This window comes from Nicotiana attenuata, chromosome 10, assembly GCF_001879085.1.
Source record: "Nicotiana attenuata strain UT chromosome 10, NIATTr2, whole genome shotgun sequence".
Taxonomy (NCBI): domain Eukaryota; kingdom Viridiplantae; phylum Streptophyta; class Magnoliopsida; order Solanales; family Solanaceae; genus Nicotiana; species Nicotiana attenuata.
The window spans coordinates 3,042,542-3,058,919 of NC_031998.1; the positions used below are offsets into that span (position 1 = coordinate 3,042,542).

At 35.8% G+C, this 16,378-nt stretch overlaps 2 protein-coding genes across 4 annotated transcripts; one reads left to right on the forward strand and one right to left on the reverse strand.

The window, feature by feature from the left end:
• On the forward strand, positions 773-4,780 carry LOC109232909 (calcineurin B-like protein 1). 3 transcript variants are annotated; one of them, XM_019398599.1, is made up of 9 exons: positions 773-963; positions 1,851-1,993; positions 2,587-2,669; positions 2,816-2,875; positions 3,380-3,488; positions 3,601-3,653; positions 3,757-3,837; positions 4,045-4,157; positions 4,491-4,780. In XM_019398599.1, exons 2-9 carry the CDS (start codon positions 1,915-1,917, stop codon positions 4,552-4,554), a joined length of 642 nt encoding a protein of 213 aa, XP_019254144.1. In that variant the 5' UTR covers positions 773-963; positions 1,851-1,914; the 3' UTR covers positions 4,555-4,780. The 3 variants fall into 3 exon arrangements, with proteins under 3 accessions (XP_019254144.1, XP_019254145.1, XP_019254146.1); XM_019398600.1 differs by having other exon boundaries at positions 779-963; positions 1,820-1,993; XM_019398601.1 differs by having other exon boundaries at positions 779-963; positions 1,856-1,993.
• On the reverse strand, positions 7,802-15,804 carry LOC109232910 (beta-glucuronosyltransferase GlcAT14A-like). Its single transcript, XM_019398603.1, has 4 exons — positions 14,073-15,804; positions 9,109-9,184; positions 8,853-8,968; positions 7,802-8,522 (listed from the first exon to the last, which is right to left on the reverse strand). The coding sequence occupies exons 1-4, from the start codon at positions 14,710-14,712 to the stop codon at positions 8,005-8,007; spliced, it is 1,350 nt and encodes a 449-aa protein (XP_019254148.1). The 5' UTR covers positions 14,713-15,804; the 3' UTR covers positions 7,802-8,004.

Here is a 16,378-nt window from a genome sequence, read left to right on the forward strand (position 1 = left end):
GTTGTCAGATTCATTCCTTTGACTCTTCACGATCTTTGACCTTTAAATGTCTTGAATAGGTACGAGCATTGAATTACTTGTATGACTGCTCGTGCCTTCTCCATTTAACTTGCTCGTATCTGTTAACCAACCTTAATTCTTTGACTGTTTGACCAGTCTAGGTATCATGACACGTCACTATATATATACAATTTTCCCCAATACAAAAACAGTAACAATAATAACAAAATAAGATAGCCGAAGCAAAACACTAACCGATAATAATAGAAATGGTCCATACTTTATTTTCCTTTTAACTTATAGAATCAACTTGTTCATTCAATTTTACAAACTTATACATTGAAAGTGTTGATTTTATACTTGAAATGTATGCATGCATTTAATACCAATATTTTCCCCCCTAATTTTGCTTCTTTCTATAAAAGGAAAATAAACATTAAACATGTTGTTTTTATATTAGAAACGTAATACATAAAAACTTAATCATTAGTAGAAACCCTTTTAGTCTTATTTCAACATTTTTCCTATTCTTACTTCTTTTCCAATGAAACAAAATAAATTTATTTGACCAGACTTTTATCTAAAAATAGCATCAAAAGTCAAATTCTTGAAAGTAAAAGGAAACCTCCTGGAATATAGCTAGTATTAACCCCACTCCAGTAACTCAAAACTTACCGTGGTTAAACCGCGGAGCATAGAACCACGCTCTTATGTTACGCGTGAACAACACACGCCATGCTAATATATTTCCCCTTGTTCGTTCTTCTTCTTTGGGGTCTCCAAATTTTTGGCTTCTCCCACTGTTCCTCTCTCTCTGTTCTCTCTTTAGCTCTCTCCTATATATACATACATTTTTTATATGTATATGTGCATGTAAAATTATACATACACATCAATCTTGAAACACTCCATTTTATCTCTTTGAATCTCTTTGGGCAATTTTACTGAGGACCTCAATAATCTGTATGTTTTCTTTTCTTTATTCCCATTTTCTTTTTTTATGGGTTTTATTAATTTTTTCATTTTCAAGATTTGTTGGTATTTGTTTCTGTATGTTTTGGTTATGTTCTATAAAATTTTATGATGTTTTTAGATGATGGTATTAGGTTTCTTTCAAATTGGAAATGAAATTTGAGGTTTTTCATGTTAAAGTTTTGATCTTTATTTTATTTTTCTGGGTTTTTATGCTTTTTCATGTTTAATTTTTGATCTTTTTTGAGAATCAAGTAATGATCTTTCTGCAAATTTTAGAGAGGGTTTGTGTGTGTGGGTGGGGGGGGGGGGGGTAAGGCTAGCAGACAAATTCAACAATCAATAATGTAATATAGTATGACTCAATTCAAATTAATTAAGGTGTCAGCTGTTTGAATCATTTGTATTTATTTACTCAATTTGATTCCAATTGTTTGGAAAATAGTTCTTATTGATTGTTAACTTACTTGACCCTCCTCGTTTATCCAGGCTTGAGACAAGTCTGGTAGACAGTTAAGAAAAATGAAAAACTAGTTTTTTCTTGTCTTTTGACTTTTTAATGGCAAAATCCTGTGCTTGACATGTGTCATTAGTCAAAGAAGTAGCCTATATTTTATATAGTATTTGGTGGGTATGGTTGGAAATTAGTTGGTAAAAGCATAACATTTGAGTTTGTATAGTATCATGAATATAACTACATGTCATTTGTTTGGATGTATTTTGATGTTTCCTATATTTTGTTATGGGAAAAGAGTAATCCATAGTGGTTTTATGTTCTGTATTTGAGAGTTGATAAGTTAGTTATACTATATATTGTTATGTGAATTTGTGTCTTGTAATTTGCAAGGTGTTAAAATGGTTTTGATGATATACTGTAGTGTAGCTGGTCGCCTGACGTGAGTCGAGTTGTGTGTTTCATCCTCAAACTCCATTTTCCGGAAGATGGGCTGTTTTAGTTCTACAGCAAGACATCAGTTTCAAGGATACGAAGATCCTATATTCCTAGCATCCCAAACAGCATGTGAGTTCGTAATGATCTTGGTCAACTGACGTTTTAGTATGTTACGATTGATTTAATGAAGTTGAACTTGTGTTGTGAAGTTGAAAGTTTTGAGATGAACAAATGGAGAAACTGTGAGGGGAGGTTAAAGTAATGATCTTTTTCGACTGGAACACAAGATTCCCCTTTTTCTCTTGAAAAATCTTGTACCAATAATTCTGGTTTTTTACATATGGAAATCCCTTATCTTGTTCCTTTTTGGTGGAGAAATACTATCGAGTCACATGTTTTTAACATACCATACGTAACGTTTTTCCAGAAAGTGGTGACGAAACGTGTACAAATTTCCTTGCTATTTTTTAAGCTGCTAAATCCATTTACAACAGGAAGAAATTTTAGCGTTTGATCTGACGTTAGAACACAGTGAAACAGGGATTTTTCCTCATTTATGCAAAAGAAAATTGTCTTTCTGAGTTGTGCTGAAAATCATTCAGAAGAGTAGTGAGGTTCATCATCTTTCGGTTTACATTAAAAATTCAAATTTTAATGTAGTACACAACCCTCCTCCACTTGTCTTATTTGTTTTCCTTTCTCTTATTCTCCTCTTTTTGCAGTTACCGTAAGTGAAGTTCAGGCATTATTTGAGATGTTCAAGACTATTAGCAGTACAGTAATTGACGACGGGTTGATAAGCAAGGTAGGCTCTATTGAACTGGTGAAATTGGATTCGGTGGTGCTTATGATTTCCTGTTGCATAATTCCAGATGGATAGTTTAAGTTTAAAACTAGACTATGTTACCTGTGCCCGGGGCCTAATACAGAACATTCATGTTGGATGTGCAGGAAGAGTTCCAGTTGGCATTATTCGAGAATAGAAAAAAAGAAGACCTTCTTGCAAATCGGGTATGGTATTTCATTTGTATAATTATCGTAGATTTGGTTTTGTTCTACATAATGCTATTAGTTCATTCTGAACCTATGTTGTCGGGCGCGTATTGGATCCTCCAAAAGTAGTGTATTTTTGGAGATCCGATATGGGTGCAACATCATTTTGGAGAGTTCGTGCAACATAGCTGAGAACTGGAGCATGTTATATAAGAATTGCTCAAGTAAACATACCATTGGGGTTCCTGTGTCAAAGAACACATATAAGTGGTTCGCCAAAATATGGATGTTTAACTTGTGGAATGCATTGAGTTTATGTTGCGGACTCTCCAAAATGATGCAGCACTCGTGTTGCATCCTCCAAAAATACATACTTTTGGAGAATCCGACACGCACTCGGCAACTTCTTTGGAGAGTCCGAGCAACATAGCATTGAGGTGGCAAGCATGCTAATATTATATATTTACTTATCTTTATTGCCTTGGTGGGATATTAATTTCGTCTAGGAACTTTCCCTTGCAGATTTTTGATCTATTTGATCTAAAGCAAAGAGGAGTCGTCGATTTTGAGGATTTTGTTAGGGTAATGAATGTATTCCACCCAAATGCCCCCCAGGAAGATAAAATCACTTGTAAGTAAAAGAAAAAATGATATAGCTATGTGCTTCTTATTAATTGTTTCTAGTTTAATGATTAATTGGACGCGGACAGTCACACGGAACTCCATCTTTTGTGCTATTGCAGTTTCATTTAAGCTTTATGATCTGGACGGCTCAGGGTATATTGAACGGCAAGAGGTATGATATTTTGTTTCTCTTTCATGTTATGTTGAGAGTCACCTGTGTGGTTCTTGTTGTGTTTTCTTTATTGTAGCCTTCATTATTTTGTGGTTTTACATAGGTTAAACAAATGTTGATTGCACTTCTACGCGAGTCTGAGATGAAGTTGGCTGACGAAACCATTGAGATAATACTTGATAAGGTAATTTTACTTGTGATGGTCCACGAAATTTCGTGATCAGACGAGATTGTTATGTTTGAAAAGAAGCGCCGAGATTGAAAGACCTATGCATTTTGTGTCAACTTTGCATTAAGATGACCTTTTTACTTGCTTTTTTTCCGGAAATTTTGGCCCTAAGGGTAGTCTCAACGAACATTGAATAATTAGTGATTTTATTTCAATATGCAGACATTTTTGGAAGCAGATTCAAATCAGGACGGGAAGATTGACAAATCTGAATGGCGAAGTTTTGTGGCTCGAAATCCTTCATTATTAAAGATAATGACACTTCCATATCTAAGGTATAGCATTTAATCACTCATATATGTTTGCACATTTAAAAGATGAGTTTAACTGACGTTCATCAACAGACGACAATATATAGATTTTTACACTATACAAGTCACATTTACCTAGACCTATTGCAATATATTTTAGGTCGCCTGATAGTGTATTTTTTTTTACTGTTACAAGAAGCTGTTTCTGCGGCTCGAACCCGTGACTTCTGGTCACATGGCAGTAACTTTACTCGTTACGCCAAGGCTCCCTTTCTTCGGTGTATATAAGCTAAACTCTTAAAAAAGATTGGACGAGGATGATATCGGCTGATGAGATTTATATATGTTTTAATGCAGGGATGTAACAACTACTTTTCCAAGTTTTGTATTTCATTCAGAAGTTGATGAAGTAGCAACTTGAGAATAGCCAAATGTAGTTCAGATTAGTTCTTTCTCCTCCACATTTTCTTTTGTATTTTCCCCCTAATATATTAAATGTATGTAAATTTGTTGGGGAAAATGCGAACGATATATCTAAATTGGGTGAGGAGGTTTTGTTAGCCTCCCTTTTTGTAAAGTGATTATACTTTTGCCAATTTGGCCGATTAATAGTGAGTTTAGATTGGCTTTTTGTTCTTATTTACAGAGATAATTGTTCCAAATCTGTGTAGATGATTGATTTTTCACAAGAAAACACATTTTATATTTATATGTAATAAATTTTTCACAAGAGTTGTCATCGAACACATTGCCTGTTTAGTTACTGAGTTCGCAATTAAATATTTATACATATGTAGTAAATTTTTTAATACAAATGCAAGGTCTAAGCAAAAGCTACTGGGTTTGCCCGAACCCGTATCTAGCAACCCACCTCTGTTCGCTTTGAGTCTAGGCACATACAACTTTAAAATAATCACTAAAGTTCTAAGTATTATTTCCATATATACGCAATATCTCTCCCTTGTTTTGTCAATGTGAGATTCACCTAGTATGTCACACAACCACCATCTTCTATTAGTGCCTACCTATAGTCGAATTGATCGTGGCATGTGCAGCATCCATGAATGATGGTTCATTAATGTCCATTGACTTAAAAAAAAAAGTGGTTTTTCAGCAGAAATAGCTTTTAAGCCAAAAAGCAATAAGTTAGGATTGTCCAGTTTCTTGCTTTTGGCTTAATTTAAGCAAATTTTTAACTTATTTTAAGCACTTTTTAACTTTGCCAAATACTAAAAAAACTTTAAAAAAACTTAAAAGCTGATTTGACCAGCTTAAAAGCCAATCCAAACATCCGCTTAGACTTCTTTGCTCGTCTCAACTACGAAAAAGATCAAAGGGGCCCCAAAGGTAAATTTTTTTTGATAACCTTGGTATTCGGGCTAGCTTTCGCGTACCTCGGCTAATTCCATTGGATACATATGACCTTCTACTAACAACAGGTTCCAGGTAACACTGTTCATCAAAGCTTGTACAGATGAGAATAAATCACCTAGTATTTCTGCCTCCGCTGAATTTGAACATGAGATTTCGTGATTCTTAACCCACTTTATTGACCACCAGGCCACCCATTCCCCATTCTTCCTCACATGACCATCTTGGTTTCTCAGCTATGGCTTGATATTAATGATTCATGGCATTCCTTTGAGTAAGAATTGAAAATAGTAGTGCTTTAAGTACAATTGTTAATGCCTCAAATTTATCCTATTTCCCAAGACCAGTTTAAATTTATATGGAAAAAAAATCAAATATTAGATATTAATTCTGTTAGAATAGGAGACAGTTTTTATTTCAAAAGGAATATGAGATTATATATTTTTGGCAGAATGGCCTAAATGATACATATACTTGTCACACTTTGTCATGTCGGTCCCCAAACTTCACTTGTTTTCATTCAGACACTTTAACTTGATCAAAAGCCTATATTTTAAGCCCCTCTGACCGTTGACCAAGCACATGTGGCAACAAAATGGTTGAGCTGGACAAAGTGGGTGTAATTCACGCGGACAACGAGCGTGCATATTAAAATTTTGAACGAGAAATAATTAAAATAAGAAGAAAAAAATTATTAAAATAAAAATAAAAAATAAATTAAAAAGATAAAGATAAAATAAGTCAAAAAAGAAAAAAAGCAAAAGAGATATCGTCTCTTTCAGTTCTTCCACGCAACCCCACCCACATTTAATTTCTTTTTCCTATTAACACCCCCCCCCCCCCGCACTCCACCCCACCCCACCCAACAAATACCGCACCCCTCCGTTTCCTCTTCCCTTTTCGATTATTTCCCCCTGTATACTTCTTCTTCTTCCCCGCCCCAACCCCCCTCCCCCCAAAACAACCCCGGCTCTTCCCTTTTCGATTTTTTCCCCTGTATGCTACTTCTTCTTCTTCCCCACTCCCCCGCTCGTCCCTTGCAAAAAAAAAAACTCAATCCCTAGAGTTTCCTTAAACATCTCTGTATTCCTATGGTGTCATTTTTTACTACTCTTGAATCCTGAACAAGTCAAAAATATACTAAAGGGGCAGCGGGTATTAATTTTTGAGCTAAACGAATAATGGACCATCGAACTTCTTCTCCGCCACCTAACGCCTTCAGCCATGGAAATGGACCACCGAACTTCTTCTCCCACTTTTCGATCTAGATTTTTTTTTTCCCTCGGTTCCTTTTCTTTACATATTTTAATATTATTTCTACAATATAAAAAGGGAAGAATTGGAAGGGGAAAGAAGGAAGAACACGAAGAGAGAGAAACAAGATGGGCAGGAGAAAGAACGTGAGGGGAGAGAGAAATCAATGAGGGTGGGGATTAGGGAATTAATGTTTGAATTTTATTTTTTATTTTTTTATTTTAATTATTTTTAATCTACCATGTGACATGGCATCTACACATTGTTATTTTTGACGTGGCAACCAATGTGGAGGAGATTGTATTACACGCACTGGCAGCCTCCTGTCATAAGCGTTTATTATACACGGTTTGAAGGAGTGTAAGGGTTCAATTGGCAAATTGTCAAGTTTGGGGACCGGCATGACAATGTAACATAAGTATAGGTGCCATTTAGGCTATTCTGCCTTCGTTTTATTATAGGAGTTCTATAAAAACTTACCCTTTTGATAGAGCAAAAAGAAGTTTGATGTTTTCAATTGGTTCCATAACTGAGCATGAAAACTAGTAGAGGATCGCAAAGTGATAACTTAACTTGCACGGCAATCAAAAGAGCATTTGATAGTGATATAATTTGGTTCCTTAACTCAATTACTAGGTCAGTTCAGTCGTTTCAAAGGAAGAAAACGAAGGCGAAATCAGGAAGGACCAAATTCAGTTACTATTTCTTTATGACTGATTGTCCAGGCCGACTAGGCACACCTCGACTAATCCATCGGATAGTATGCTACATCCTACACAGTATAGATGCTAGATAAATCCACCCGCCAAAGCCGGAGCAGATACACTCGCCGAAAATTAGACGAACCTGGGGCTGGGGTTGTCCGAGTTTGTTACTTTTATGCCTCAGTTATCTCCTTCGCGAGCCAAGGAGACATCAACAAACTCAAACCAATGAAATCATTGCAATTCTTTTTGCATTCCAAGAATAACATTTGGAAAGTTATTTCAGTTGTAAGTAAATGTCCAGGTGATACTATAGGTTAGTACGAACTTGCAAGATCATTACTGAGAAAAGGAAAGAGCAAAATTTTACATTTGAAACTGTGATCTATCCATACAACCATGTACACTTGGGTCAACTGAACTCTCACCTATGAGGAAGGTCCCTAGTCATTTGCAGCCAGCAATGGCCAAATCACCGGTCATTTTCTTTGATTAGCTATGTAGAAAGCATCATGAACAAGGCGAAAACAATGTTAGCAATATTAACTCTTAGTTGAGCATTGTTTACTACGAAAATCTTCAGATAGCAGTTTGTTCATTAGCTCATGCAACCTGTCGGCACCAGGACCAGGCCTAAACACCGAGTCATCTCCTACCACTGAGCAGGGATCAACTCCGTCAGCTGAGCTTCCATTACACCATGCTCCTGGTGCAAAACGGTTTATACGACCAAGCAACTCTTTATCAATCTTGTCTAAGACAGCATCATCCTTGCGAAATTTTCGAGCAAATGGTGCACTGCTATTAACCATTTTATTGAAGTCCTTCACTGTCAGTGAAATAGGATGCTGCTTGGGAGGGGTATCCCAAGCAATGTAATGCAGATCATGACCTATTGCAGTGCTACGGAACTCTTCGGAGTTGCAAATTACCGTGTGAAAATAGCCCTCTGGTGAAGAAACAAAATTTGTATAGTACATGAGCAGAGTTCTCGGAAAGTTATCCCATCCCCATATGCAGTACTCCACAAAAGAGCGAGTCAGTATCACCCATGCTGAGCCTAACCACCAAAAGTAGATTTCTGAGATATAAGCATGGGATGAATAGAAGTTGAAAAATGCATCCTGTTTCAATAATTTCAAAAAAGGGAGAAAACTATAAACTTGGGTTTGAAGAAAAATCCCGAGGCAAGAGGTCAAGTTCTCTTAGTAATGTAGAGTATAACATCACACGCAGAGCAGTAATAAAAATATAAGCAAAACAGAGAATCCAAAATTTGGTTTAAGAGTCTAGTCATTAGGTTCTCATATTTAAAAACTGAACAGAACTGGAAAAGACATAATCCATGTGACATTGGTTGGGCTCATTTCTGACTGCTTCATGAACTTACCCGTAAACAGTGTAAAAGCTGTAGGTAGTGATCGCCGTTGAGAAGTTGTGGCAATGTCAGATTTCTTAGACAAATAAAGACCAGGATCAATGATGATAGGTTTAGCTCTCTGGTTCCTACAATACAACATTAGAACCCACTTAACATTGCAAGTACTTTATGCACAAATAGAACGCATATCATGCCTGGGCACGTTAACTTAAAATTAAAAGCATATCATGCCTGGGCACGTTAAATTAAAATTAAACTCACTTACAGTTTCCACCCATGAAGCAGCATATTTTCAATGAAATTCAGATTTCTGGACAAATTAGAGAAAACATGGAGCAAATCTGCAACATTTAATAGCCAAATGAATCTCATTTTCCATGAATAAAAAAGGAGTGATCGAAGGAGCAAAAAAGTTCATAAATTACACAATGTCCTAGAACCTAACATTTTAAAAGATGTCCCAGAAACTAGCATTTATTATAAAAAGAAAAAAGAAATTAATGACCAAACAATGATTGCTGAGTGTGGCCCTTCCCCGGACCCTACGTGAATGCAGGATGCCTTGTTCACTGGGCTGCCTTTTTTTTTTGTCCTGAACTAACATTTACCATGAAATAAATTTTAATGACCAAACAATGAAATTCTTGATTTCTTTCATATGTATTCTTGATCAAGTACCTCCCAATCAAAAACTTCTTTCTGTAGATCTTTTGATTTGGAATGAACACCTAATGGTGGTTGAATTCGTTTTTGTGGACAAAATCAGTAATAAAGGAAATATTAGATCCTGAATCGCAAAAGGTATCATGAAGCTACAGATATTGCCATATCCATGAACATAAAGGGTTCATCTCAGCAGAGCATCTGATTCACATGTTACGCAATAGATAAGTCTATTCACATAGGACTACGTGGTGGCTGAAAGCATAAATAAGTGTGTGCATTGGAAAGAGTAAATTCATTCCAAAATCCAAATAGAAAAGCCCATTCCAAAAGACATACTTAAGACTGAAAATTGGATCCCAGTATAAGGAAACAACCATTTGTAATACTTGCTAATGTATCATTTCTAGCAATCTCTTTAATTTTTTCGCAGAAGGTTACAATGTCTGCATGGGACCTGCAATCTTCTTGTTAGCAAGTCCTGTCTTATGATAGGGTGAAGTGCATCAGCCCCTAATAATTTTGCATTGAACATATCTCCTTGCCCTTCTCTGGGCCCATCCTTCCACTCACCTTTCTATGAGCCACCCTATCCCACCCCCACCCCACCAAAAAAAAAAAAGCCTGGTCCCAGTTCTCCCCAACCTCCAACATGTGCTCCACTCTCTCTTTCCCCCTTGGGAGTCCAAAACACCACCTTATTCCCCCAATTTTCCATCTTTAAACCAATGCAAGCGCTATAATGGCCATGATGCAGGAACAATAGATTTGGCGAACTTACTAGTGGGGACAAAGAAATTGGGGGCAGTAAGGAAGAAAGGTTTTGCAGGAACTTGTAGTTTGGTATGGTAGAGGATGAGGATGGTTAGATGATAGAGCTGCGGAGGGGATGGGGAAAATGGTTAAAACCGAGAGGGGAAAAAGGACTCAAGGAAGTTTTCTCGTAATACTTAAACCACATAGAAGGATGAGTAATTTGGAGGGGAAAAAAAGACTCAAGGAAGTCTTATTACTGAACCAAGAAAACACATAGTTTCATGCTTGGCTCCCCCTATATTTTCTAGTTTACATATCCTCAAACCACAGCAATACTATTTAGGCCACATGTTTCATCTAAACATCTCAAAACTTTTAAAGCACATTTTTTGCTTCTGCATTATCTCCATAACATTTGATATTTTAACTATCTCTAGTCTAGAACTAGATATGAAGATTGAGATAATCTTAGGTCATGCTAAATAGTTTGGGAGTTTAGAGAAAAAACTTTCCCGTCCTTGACAGTCAACCTAGCAAACTTCTGAATGCTGCATTTTCTTATTATGTTTCTAGAACCAAAATAAAATATGTCCTCTTGTTCCCTGCTAGATGAAGTGTGATGATTTTTCGACTTCCCTCACATTATTTTCATAATGCTTTTTTCTTCCTTGGCGTATGTAACTATCTTGCTACTATTCAGCACCATTTGAAGAAGTCTTTTCTTATTATTTTCTAAAGATGTTACTAATTAATAGATTATTCCTTGCACTTGCCAGTATTTGTCATTTCCTCCACTAAACTGAAGGGCAAACTTGTTATGGTTATATAAGATTGTACCATGATTTGTTTTTATAGGTGTGCCTTATGCCATAAGTTGAACAGGATTTTTTCTATGTTCTTGTGAGGAAGGAAAACTGAGGAGGTCGGGAAAAGGACACAGACCAAAACATTGATACCAAAGGATCTGAAGTTCTAGATTTATTTAGTTTTAGATATTGGGATAATAGGAAGATCTAGTCATTTTGATTGGCTGAGTGGTAAGTCGAGGAAGATTTGCATTTGCTGGAATAGAGACAATTCGCTCAATGTGTTCACTAAAAATTGACATAAGAGAGAAATTGACTATCAAAGAGTAAATGAGAAATAGGAGAAGAAAAATATTGATTGCTATCAATTATTTTGGGTATAACCAAACTCATCCGCAAGTGCTTCAATAGAGGAACAAGCGCCTTTCTCGACAACAGTTCTATGCCGATCCTCAAAAGTTCATTTGATAGATATGTTTCATCTCAAATTGTATTTTCCCATCAGAAGTATGAATAGTTTTTTACAATTTATATGTCTAAGAGAGTAAACCCTCATGTGGACAAGAGTGTGACCTGGTGGTCAATGAAGTGGGTGAAGAACCATGAGGTCAGGTTCAAATCCTAACAAAGACCAAAAATACTAGGTAATTTCTCACCATCTCTCTAAGCCTTGGTGTGCAGAGTTGCCCAATACCTATACTGGTGGAGGTGGCAGGTACTAGTGGAATAGTCGAGATACCCGCAAGCTTAAACCGGACACCACCGTTATCCAAAAAAAAAAAGATAAAGTAACTCCTTGAATTTGTCTTTTTACTTATTTTATCACCTCCAACTATGTAATTCCAGCCCAATTTCGTCGATTATTGATATCTCAATCAATTTCCTCAGAACCCAAAGTTTTTTTAAATGATAAATAGTTCTAAATCAATCACAGACCATGATTTCTATACAATACAACTGAAAGGACCAAGAATAGCACCGCTCTTTCTTCCTATTTTTCTGTTTTAATGCTCCTATCACCTTCATCAAACTTCAGCGGCTCAGCTTCAGTTACTTTTCATACTTTGAGCCACAAGATCCAAGATTTTAAAGTTCAAAACCCCTACTTTGAGATGAAGCCATCATATGATCTATTTGGTTCAACAAGAGTAAGACCCTCACAATTGTCCACGTGACACAACTATAAGAGCCCGTTTGGATTGGCTTATTTTAAGTGTTTTTAAGCCAAAATGCTTTTAAGCCATTTTGTAGTGTTTGGACGAAATAAAAAAGTGCTTTTAAGCACTTGTTTTTAAGCTAAAATGACAAAAATAAGCCAAAAGCCAAAAGCTAGAATTCCTAACTTATGGCTTTTGGCTTAAAAGTTAGTGAAAACAAGCCCATCCAAATGGGCTCTAAGCCTATAACTAATGTCCACAAGGAAGAGCTTTTAAACATGATATGCAATCGACAAGCAAACTGACCCTGTCATGCAAGGTTGATACTCATCAGTTATTTTAAGCACCATGGATAATAACAACGTATAAGTACCATGTATCACCATGGATTGCCATTGGTAATCACTCTTGTGCTTAGACTGGTAAAGGAAAATATAGTTGAATTTGGCATGTTTCTTTGACCACATTAAAAATGGAGCTCAACCTATATATAAACGGATTTCTAGTTCCATTTTGTTCTAAAGTACAACAATTGCATCCTGGTGGTGATGGGCTTGCAAACCTATATATATATCTTTTTTTTTGATGGGTAAATAATATATTATATAAATATTTGCACTAAGCCAGTGCATCAGGTGTAATTATAGGTTGTGCAAATCAGTAATTGCGTCTAAAATATCATCTACATCTGGTACAAAAACCAGTTTGCACCAAAAAGTGATCAACAAAATGCAATTAGGTTTAAGACACTGTAAATTTCTTCTTAAATATTCATCATTTTGTTCTTGATTGTACTTATTAGTAACTCCATTCAATATAAACAAACCTGCCTGACTAAAGCAGAATATGAGAGAAAGTCTAAATGTGTCGTTACACTGGCTTTATTAATGAATATATACCTTACGGGATCAAAAGAATGGTTGTTGAGATATTTGGGAAGAGTATTCAGATGCAATGCCAAACCCATAATATCAAAAGATTTTAAGATATCTTGACATTTGTAATATCATAAATTTTGTCATTTAAGGAAGAAGAATCTTTTTGGATTAGGCCAATATGCAAGTGGATCAAGCACCAACAAACTAACGGATTCGTCAAGAAAATCAACTATATTCCATTTATTGATTTACCTTCCACTTCATCAATACAATTTGACTCTTACGTGCTAACCTACGAAGTACTACGAAACAAGTTCCTGAGAATGTCAGCCAGAGGGTAGGTTACCAGCAGTGATTATGCACTAGGAATAGTAGAATCTATTGAACTACTTATCAAAAGTAGAACTTGTCAATCTAAGCTCATTCATTCAATTTATTCTTCTACTCGTTTTTAGACACTCTCCAAAAGAGAGCTTTAAGCCATAGATGAAAAGCTTACTTGAAGGCCCCCCTAGAGAATGGGCACTTCCTTTGTAAGCTGGTGAAAAACATGCAACCCTAACTACAGTATAGTGTCTCGACACTGTAAAAATAATTCGGCCAAATATATCATGCTAAATCATCCTAAAGACAGAGTCCTAGATACGCTCTAATATATGGTAGTAATAAACAATGGAGTATCATGATCATGCATAGCAACGAATTTACCTAATATGCTAAGGCACTAATGAATATCTATCAATCACATCTGGTAAAACTATATAAATCGGTAATTATCAAATGTTGTTGTAAGGGTGAAGATGAAAGTTCAAAATATGTTGTAAGCTATATCTTTGGATATTGCTAGTCTATAGGAGGAAATATGTTGCAAAGGGACCTTCTAATAACTAAGTAAGAAATAAGCTAATAAAGAGAATACATAGAAATATATGATCGACAACCCATAGCATATGGAAGTAGCACACTTACCATCTTGAGTCACAAGCGGATAATCTGAAGCACTGAGATTGATAAACCAGTCCCACTTTGAACTTTCCTTCAGCAGAATGGATATAGCTTGAAGGGTACAAGCAATCATCGTAGGGCCCTTATACGTCACTAAATTTGACTGTGCCATTACACGAACATTCTCCACTTTGCGGAATATGGGATCATTCTTCACCGACATTGTTAAGTTCAACCTTTCTCGAGGTGGAGCCTCAAGATCCATATGTAGAACATACTGATTCCTTGGGTGATAAACCGCTTGCAAAGTCCTCATCATTCTGTGACTGTCACCCTTTGTGCCTGATATGAGATAAGCAAATCTAGGTGGTTCACTTTTCGCAAAGCCATTTGATTGAAATGACTGGAAATCAGATTCCACAAAATATCCATCCGATTCTGCTGGCCTAGCAAAAGAAGAAACCATATCCAATTGCATTTGATCTCTTCCATATGATGATGGATATAACCCAAAAATAGTTGCTGTGAACAGAGTAATAGACACAAGCAGGCTCACAAAGAATGGTATTTTCCAATATCTGTCGCCAAATACCCTTCCCGAGTGAGAATTCAAATTTTTATCATTAAATACTCTTCCTGAATAAGAATTGGCATATTTCCTCATGCTCAACAATTGCTTCCACCAAATATTTCAAGGGAAAAAGAAGCCAAATTTCATGAGTTGGAAGCAAAAAGATTCTAAAGACTTAAGCTTTTCGCTTTGATCTTCTCAAAGAAGAAGAAAGAAAGAAGAAAAGAATGGAACTTTAGCATCAAAGTGAAAAGGATGATATGAGGACTATTAGTAGAAATGGAGGTCAAATTCTATAGAAAGCACTGAAGCTCAAAAGCTTCCAAATTTCCACCGACTAAAAAGTAAAATTCTTGGTTTTAAGTTTTACTATCCAAAGCAAACTCATTCACAATGACCACTACAAGTAAAACCAACCAACCAATAAAAGGAATGTTAAAAATGAAAGGACAAAAAAAGTGAAACAACAATGTACGACTTGACTGTGGAGTATAGAAAAAGGGGGTAAAAAAAATGTATGAAAATAAATTCAAGCCTAAAAATCAGATATCCAACAAGCAATAAATAGATTTCCCAGCTCACCCTATTTCTCCTAAACCTTAGATCTAATAACCATTTGAGACAAGTTAGTTCAAGAAATTAACTTTGTGTCTATCTCAAAATAAACAAAACCTGAACAGAACATAAATCAAATAGGTGGCGATCTAACCAATAAAAGAAACTCAAAAACCCAAATGGGTTTGATTCAAAAACTAATCTTTTAACAGAAAAGTCCAAGAATTTGCAGAAAAAAAAGAATTGGGTTGAAATAATGGCAGCTAAAGTTTAAAGAACCCGTCTTTCTGAAAATAGCTCAATTAATCAGAACTTTCGAAAGGGGGGAAATACTCTTACAATACGCAATAAGAGAATGAATTTTATGTTGCAAGATTAGAGAGCTGAGCTGGGGGTTGAGGGCAGAGAGGGAGAGGTGACCGTACAGATTGCTTAAGTTGTAGGTAATGACCTAATCTTATACTAATTATACACTGGATTAGTACGGTATTATTGAAAAGACTGGTAATTTGGAGTTAAGAACAAGGAAGACATAGTTAAAGGAACTAAGCAAAAAGATATAAAGACACGCTTGGGTATTTATTACTGTTACGATATTGACTCGCGGCTTGTTTGGGTAACAAGATGACGGATAAATTAGGTAATCTATCTTATACGCAAGATTTTGGAGTTTCTAGCTTTGAACGTTGTATCCAATGTTGTGACTTGTTAGAAACTTGAGCTGAGACCACTACAACAAAAATTATAGCAAAAGAAATATTTTCAAAACTAATTTAAAAAACACTGGCAGCGAAAGTTATGGTGAAAATATTATGAAAAAGAAAAGTACTACCGGCAAAAATAGTAAAGATACCCAAATAAAAGAAATAATAGTAATAAATTTGAAGAATAAAATAATAATAGGATAATAATAATGATACTAACAAACATAAGATGGAGCAAATAAGGTGCTCTAAAGTATAACCAAGTTCTCTCACAGAAGATGACGCAAATAATAATACTGCTAATAATCGCTCGACTATTTACAAACCCTCTATCCTAATCTCCGGCCTCTAGATTTTCCTATCTATGATCATGTCCTTGGTGAACTAAAGATGTGTCATATCATGTCTAATTACCTTTCTCCCTATTCTTTCTCGATTTACCTCTAGCAATTACAGTGGAATAGATAAGTCTCTTAGGGGTCGTTTGGTAGGGTGCATAA